Source organism: Triticum aestivum, chromosome 6B, assembly GCF_018294505.1.
Source record: "Triticum aestivum cultivar Chinese Spring chromosome 6B, IWGSC CS RefSeq v2.1, whole genome shotgun sequence".
Classification (NCBI taxonomy): Eukaryota; Viridiplantae; Streptophyta; class Magnoliopsida; order Poales; family Poaceae; genus Triticum; species Triticum aestivum.
Window position 1 is genome coordinate 722,562,928 of NC_057810.1, and position 7,788 is coordinate 722,570,715.

A 7,788-nucleotide genomic window follows, 5' to 3' on the forward strand; every position below is an offset into this window, starting at 1 on the left:
CAATAAATAGTCAAATTAATGAAATACATTAGTACAAATTAACAGTTCGTTCCTAGCCTAGTTAGTAGCATTGTCACTACATTTGAACTTTAAGCCGTAATGTGGGTTGTAAACGTTGGAGGGAGGAAGTGACAAGCAGGCTTGGTTCATGCAGCTTAATTAGGCGAGTGAGGTTTGTTCTTGTGTGTACATATACATGTGGTGGGTGAGTACAGCTGGCGTCTACTCTATAGAAATATAAATTAACAATTGATCCTTGTATGAGAGGGTGGTGAGGCATCGCTGTATCTTGTAACGAGAGCCTGGTGCAGAATTAACTAATGAGTCTTGCTGCTAAAACTAATATGTGAGGACCCGAGGCCTGCCGAGTCTTGATTAAGAATCAAAGTTGTGAAACGACGACTAAACTTCCTCTGTCTAAACAGGACCTCAGAGCCTGAGACCTGCATCTCAGATCCATCCACGCAAACACTCACCATAGAGAGAAAGAGAGAGGGAAGCTCGAGTGGTACTGATGGAGGCGACCGCGTTGAGCATCGGCAAGTCGGTGCTGAGCGGGGCCCTTGGCCTCGCCAAGTCCGCCGTTGCGGAGGAGGTGGCCCTGCAGCTGGGTGTACAGCGCGACAAGGCCTTCGTCACTGACGAGCTGGAGATGATGCAATCTTTCTTGATGGTGGCGCATGATGAGCGAGGTGAGCACAACAAGGTGGTCAGGACCTGGGTGAAGCAGGTCCGCGACGTCGCCTATGATGTCGAGGATTCGCTCCAGGATTTTGTTGTTCGTGTGGACAAACAGTCTTGGTGGCGCATCCCTCGCACGCTTCTCGATCGTCGCCATGTTGCCAAGCAGATGAAGGAGCTGAGGACCAAGGTCGAGGACGTGAGCCAGAGGAACTTGCGCTATGGCCTCATCAAGGGCTCTAGCTCCACTCAGCTTGCTGCCGATGCTGCCCCTGCCGCTGATGCTGCCATGTTCGGCGTTGATGAAGCAAGGCATGCCGCGAGGCATCACCAATCAAGATCGGATCTTGCCCAGCTGATCAACAAGGTGGGTGAGAACCAAATTGGAGTGATCGGTGTATGGGGAACAAGTAGCAGTGTTGGGCATACCTCCATCATCTGGGAGGCCTACGAGAATCCAATTGTGAAACAAAATTTTCAGTGCCGAGCATGGGTGAGGGTGATGCGCCCTTTCCATCCAACAAAATTTGTCCAAAGTATGGTGAAACAGTTTCAAGCAGCAGTAGGGGTTGGTGTTCTGCTGGAGAGGGAAAGGAAGGGCCAAGATTTGGCTCAGGCCTTCAATGGATATGTCAATGAGAAGCGGTACCTGATTGTGCTTACTGACCTGTCTACAATTGAAGAATGGCACCAGATCAAGACTTGCTTCCCAGAGAACAAACTGGGGAGCCGGATCATAGTATCCACGGAACATGTTGAAGTTGCAAGCCTGTGTCCAGGTCAACCAAGTACGGCGTCGGAGCTGAAGCAGTTGTCTGCTGATCAGACTATCTATGCTTTCTACAAGCAGGTACTACTTCAGTTTTAAACACATGTTCTTTTATTTTCAAATGGACCATCGAAAATATAAACCATTATATCAGTTAAAGTAGTAATATATAGTGACCAAAGGTAATCTCTATGGAGCGTCTCGTCCGTAGGCTCAAATTAATTTGCGTGTTTGCACAAGGTGAGGAAGGGGGAATTCTCTCTCTTGTTCAACCCAGCCTGTGAGCTGGGAACTTTTCTCCCCTGAGGCCCTGACTACCATGATGGTCCTAACCGGATACATTCTCAGCCTCCCGGGATTTCTTATCGACCTGCTGATACAGATGTCCTCTGCCCAAGTCCCTGGAAGAGGTAATGGCTGTTCAGTGGAGAGATATTAGCGGGCATCCAGTGTGAAATACCATAGCTTTCCTGCTCGTTGGCTAGTGACTAGGCTTGTTAATGGGTCTCCTTGAGCTTTCATCGCGGGGTTGCACAGAGCTGCCCAAAGAAGGGGTGTAAATATTGATATTTCATCCTACAAATAAACGCTATGTTGCAATGCTTTGGTAAAAGTGAAATCTCAAGGATTTGTATTTGTTTGACAAGCAGTTGCTCATGGTGTCCATACCATGCTGAGGGCTAAGGTTTTCAATAACTTTATATTCTCTTGTAGTACTAGTCAACTTTTGATGTATTCATGAATAATCTGTGCTCGTTCTTTTTCGCTTTTTAAACATTTATACTACTTTCATTATTTCTGGCGAAGTCAAGTCTAACCCAGGTCATCCTTGCTAAATTAACTTGTATACATACCATTCGAGCATGATATACTGTTTCTGGTTTGTTGTCACATTAACATTCCTGTACAGAAATAGACAAGCTTGAGCTTTCCTGTCAGTATTTCCATCATTAATTTTTTATCTAACTATTGTTTGCTTGTGTTCAGAGTTCTCATGAAGTTATATATCCATCAAAGCCAGCATCTAGCTCAAAGTTATCCAACATCCCTGAGAATGAGATACAAGAAGATCAATCCAATGCTGATGTTGATGGAAATATGACAGTGCAAAAGAAGTTCACACGCACCTACACAATGGCAGGTGTTCTGGAGGAATTTCAGCTTATTGGGCGAGAGAAAGAAAAATATGATATTATTGCACTAATTAAAGAACAAGCTAGCATCCATCAATTTGAGGTGATAGTAGTATGGGGAATGGGTGGTCTTGGAAAAACCACTCTGATAAAAAATGTTTTCCAGAGCAAAGATGTCACTGGCATGTTTGAGAAATATGCTTTTGTCACGGTCTTGCGACCTTTCAAGCTTGAGGAACTCCTTAGGAGCTTGGCATTGCAACTAGATGCAAACAAGGGATCCATGGACTTTGTAGGTGACACCCAAAAAAACATTGGTTTGATGGGAGTTGCAGACTTAATTGAAGTGTTGGGCAGACATTCAGAAGGAAAGAGTTGTTTGATTGTTCTTGATGACCTCTCATCTATTGCAGAATGGAATAAAATATTGCCAAGTTTACATGCAATAAAAAATCTGGTCATTGTGATCACCACAAGGCGAGAGGATATTGCTAAGTATTGTTGCAAAAAATCAGAGTGCATACGCTTGCTCAACGGTCTTGAAGAAAAGGATGCAAGTCACCTGTTCACAAGAAAGGTAACGAATAGTGCTCTTTATATTATTCACCTTATCTGCTAACAAAATAATATATTGTCTCTTTTTTATCTCAGTTCATTTTTTAGTTTTGAATGCTCATTCCAAATTAGTATCTTGTAAGCACATAATGACCAACTATCCATATAAAAGATACTTCAAAGTGGGTTGCAAAAGCATAAGATTAGGCCACCACGATTCATGTTGTAGACTCATCATTTACAAATGATATTGTTTTCAGCAACAAGCCAACAATATTCCAAAAAACTGATTACATCACACATTGCTTGGGTTAGGACAGGTTAGTATTAGCAACAAGCCAACAATATTCCATGAATTCACCACTTTCCATATAAAATTATACGTGATTCGCTTTTTTTGAGTAACCGGCAGGAGCTAAATTTTCATCAAGTAGAATAAGAAATGACCAGTTTATATAAAAAACTAGCGGAAAACCAATACATCAACAACACACGCACACCGGCCCCGAGGCCACGCACAAGCCGAGCTGATGGCTCCGTCAGTGTGTGACGAGCCAACCTCTCCAACATGGCAATGGTTTCTGAAGCCATCAAATTCTGCTTCCACACTGACCCTGGCACACACACCAGTCGAGTTAACAACTCTATCACCTCAGCGGCAAAAGCTGACGGAGCCACTGCGTGCAGCAACCACCTCATCCCAGAGCCGCCGCTCCGGCTTTCACGAGTGCACGAGTGCAACGAACAAGCCCCAAAGCAAGTCGAGGCAGGCCTAGCTAGATCTGGAGCTGCTGCTCCAGAACAGAGCAACATGATCAGCATGGCCGCTGCCAGCCGTGGACTTGGACGGCACATTTGTTTTTCGTCAAACCGTGGTGAATCACTTTTTTTCCAATTCATGTTTGTGAGGATTTTTTTTGTCTCACATTGTCAATTCCTTTTATGAAAGGGAGCCTTGGCGCAGCGGTAAAGCTGTTGCCTTGTGACTATGAGGTCACGGGTTCGAGTTCTGGAAACAGCCTCTTGCAAAATTGTAGGAAAAGGCTGCGTACTATAGACCCAAAGTGGTCGGACTCTTCCCCGGACCCTGCGCAAGCACGAACTACGTGCACCGGGCTGCCCTTTTTTTGTCAATTCCTTTTACACGAGATGAAGATTGTGATAAATCCAGTACATTTTCAAAAGCATTTGTTTTTGAATTTTTAATTTAAAAAAATTGTTCGGTTGGTGTATTAACCAATTTATGAGCATGAAGGTTGTGATAAACAATTGCATCCAATTTGTAGTTTGGTAGATTAATACTATTACTTAAGTTTTGTTCAAGATTAATGTTGCTACCCGTTACTAAATGTGGTTCATCTTCAGACATGAGTAATATTGTGGAAATGTTTATGAGTCTACAATTTTGCAAGCAATACTTAATCATGAAAAAATAGATAATTTAGTCAATGTTTGGGAGGAACATACCAGTGCTGATTCCCACGTTTAGTATATTAAATTGTACACTTAATGGGTATTTAAATGTTAATGATCATTAGCAGCGCCGTACCAGTGGTGATGTGACCTAGCGCACGTGATGCCTGCAGTGCTTGTGTATGGACCCTGCTGTGCCGATGGTGGGTCCGTGAACTATGCGAATTACAAGATGCATGTCCATTTAGTATACACTGCACCAAATACAGAGTCCAGATATTGACACGATTATGATCTCAATGCGACCGAGCGGCTGTGATAACAAAGCTACCTGTGTACTCGCCACCCAAACTGGGGAAGGGTAGCTATATTATAAGTAAACTAGAAAAAGTGGTTTGGATGCACCTAATTCGTTTATAGTTAGAAGACTAATTATATTTTCTACAATTGCAGGTATTTAAGAATAAAACTACAGATTTGGCTGAGCAACATCCTGCATTGGTTGAACCAGCAAAACTAATCCTGAAGAAGTGCAAGGGACTTCCCCTTGCGATAGTCACCATCGGTGGCTTCTTGGCTGATCAACCAACAAAAACTGCTGCAGAGTGGAAGAAACTGAATGAGCATATCAGTGTTGAGCTGGAGATGAATCCAAAGTTTGAGGTCATAAAAACAGTTCTCATGAAAAGTTATGATGGCCTACCCTATTATCTCAAGTCTTGTTTCTTGTACATGTCCATCTTCCCTGAAGACCGCAATGTTAGCCGGAGACGTTTGGCTTATCGATGGATCGCTGAAGGTTATGCGCGAGACAAGGCCACAGCAGATAGATACTTCATGGAACTCATAGAGAGAAGCATGATATTACCAACTCAGCAATCAGTTTGCAGCATACAAGGATTCGACTCCTGCCAGCTGCACGATCTGATTCGTGATATCAGCATTGCAGAGTCAATGGAGGAAAATCTTGTTTTCAGGTTGGAGGAAGGCTGCAGCTTGAACACCCATGGCGCAGTGCGTCACCTTGCCATAAGCAGCAACTGGGAGGGAGATGAGCGTGAGTTGCATAGCATGGTGGAGCTGTCCGGTATACGATCATTGACAGTGTTTAGCAAGTGGAAGCCATTTTACATTTCTGATAAGATGAGGTTTCTCCGAGTGCTGGACCTGGAAGGAACAAAAGGGTTAAAAAGTCATCACCTTGAGCACATTGGGGAGCTTCTTCATCTGAGGTACCTCTCTCTACGAGGGTGTGATGAAATCTTTTACCTCCCCAATTCAGTGGGTAATCTAAGACAACTCGAGATACTAGACATCAAAGGGACGAGTATAGCTATGTTGCCCAGAACCATCATCAAGCTTAGGAAGCTATGTTGTCTCCATGCTGGTAACGATTCCAGAGGGGACTACGAAGAAAATTGTTTAACAAAGTGTCAAGACATCTATGTACAACAATGTTTATGCTGCTTAGGCATTGGTGATTTAGATAGGAGTGAGGCTTGCTATCTTGCTTGCTGCATATCGTGCCCTAATATCATTAGGGGCATAGCTGCTTCTGGTGTTAAGGTGCCAAGTGGGACCAGCAAACTGAAGGCCCTCCGTACACTGCGGTATGTGCACCTTGCCTGGGGAAATGAAGTTATAAAAGAGATAAAAGGTCTTACCAGCCTGCAGAAACTAGGAGTGGTCGGCATCAACAAGAGAAATGGTCCGGATTTCTGTTCGGTCCTTTCCAGTCTCAGCCATCTTGAATCGTTGTCAGTGCGGTCAGACGATATCTTAAATGTCTGTTTGGATGGCATGTCCACAGCCCCGGAAAACCTACAGAGCCTCAAGCTATCTGGTAGCCTGGGAAAATTGCCGGAATGGATCAAGGGGCTCCAGAATCTCGTGAAGCTCAAGTTAGAACTCAGCAAGGTATCCAGGAACCTTGAAGCCATGCAAGTCCTTGGGAACCTACCAAACCTATCCATTCTGGGTTTGTGGGATCGCAATTTTAAGATCGATGTACTCCAGTTCCAAACTGGCCTTTTCAGAAGGCTCACGGTGCTTGATCTTTTCTACACAGATATGGAAATTAAATTAGTGGAGTTTGAGAAAGAATCAGTGCCCAATCTTGAATTGCTGACCCTTAGCCTTGGAGATACTGAAATTGCCTTCTCTGGTCTAGAACTTCTCCAAAGCATCAAGGAAGTACGGCTTGGCGTCCATCATCCCTGGTTTACACCCAAATTATCAAAAAATGGGGTACCCGGAAGAATGAGGAAACGAAGGTATGAACGGATGAAAGAAGAAGAAAAGAGAAACAAACACGTGCAAGATAAATTCAGGGAGGATTTGCAGGTGCAGCTTGATAGGAATAAGAATCGGCCAGTCTTGAAGGTGCAATGAGTCAGAAACCTGGTGCAGCTTCTGTCCTAAATATTCTGACTGAGTGGCTGTCATGCCATGCCATTGGAGAATCTATCTTTTACCTACCCTCATTGTTTTATCATTTGCCTTCCTTGTTAGTAATATTGTAATAATGGTCTGAAATAAATCCCACGCCTCGACGATATTGTTGTTCCGCGTCTGTTAGGTCTGGTATTTCTCTTCTCTTTTCTGCTTTGGGGCTCTCTTTGATTTTATGAAGAAAGAATGGCCACTGCAATATATGATGCTCTGTAACCGTATTTTCTGCTGGGCTGCTTAATAAGGGTGTGGTGATATCTTAGGCGATTGTAAAACTATCTGAATTAGATGCATAAAATTCGTCAGTACTCTGTACTATGTTGCACCATATGCTATGCTTGTCACCATTTTCTTTTGCAATTGGTGTGTATGCCAATTCTGCTCTGGGGCTCTGCTTTGATTTGGTGAAGATTGAATCGGCTCTGCAATATAAGGTGCTCTGTATCTGTATGTTCCGGCCGGCGATGTACACCCATCGTTGGGCTGTTGCAATAAGGTGGTGGTAATACCTTTGGCAATTGTAAAATGCTTGGATTGGATGCAGAAAACTTGTCAGTATTTTGCATCACACACGATTGCTTGTTTACAACTCTTTTCTTCTGTCCTTGGTGATCATCATGATCTCGAAGGGTCAGGCCATCTACGTAGTCAGGCAGCAACTGTTTCACACGGCAAGTAGTACATTTCACAGTAGGGCACCCTCCATGTGAAATAATTTAGCTGCCTTACTAGTACATCTCGGCTACGTCTCGCTGATTGCCTGGAGAGGGACTATAATGGCCCAGC

General features: G+C 43.8%; 1 protein-coding gene across 1 annotated transcript; it reads left to right on the forward strand.

The window, feature by feature from the left end:
- Positions 1 to 209: 209 nt before the first annotated feature.
- LOC123140037 (disease resistance protein Pik-2) lies at positions 210 to 7,341 on the forward strand. The gene is made up of 3 exons (XM_044559769.1): positions 210 to 1,531; positions 2,438 to 3,160; positions 5,005 to 7,341. Exons 1-3 carry the CDS (start codon positions 515 to 517, stop codon positions 6,940 to 6,942), a joined length of 3,678 nt encoding a protein of 1,225 aa, XP_044415704.1. The 5' UTR covers positions 210 to 514; the 3' UTR covers positions 6,943 to 7,341.
- Positions 7,342 to 7,788: the final 447 nt, after the last annotated feature.

Excerpts from the sequence above, each read along its gene's own strand:
- LOC123140037 (XM_044559769.1), top strand. The coding sequence starts at position 515 with ATGGAGGCGACCGCGTTGAGCATCGGCAAGTCGGTGCTGAGCGGGGCC. Across the intron at positions 1,532-2,437 it reads TCTATGCTTTCTACAAGCAG|AGTTCTCATGAAGTTATATA; the intron begins GTACTACTTCAG and ends GCTTGTGTTCAG. Across the intron at positions 3,161-5,004 it reads GTCACCTGTTCACAAGAAAG|GTATTTAAGAATAAAACTAC; the intron begins GTAACGAATAGT and ends CTACAATTGCAG.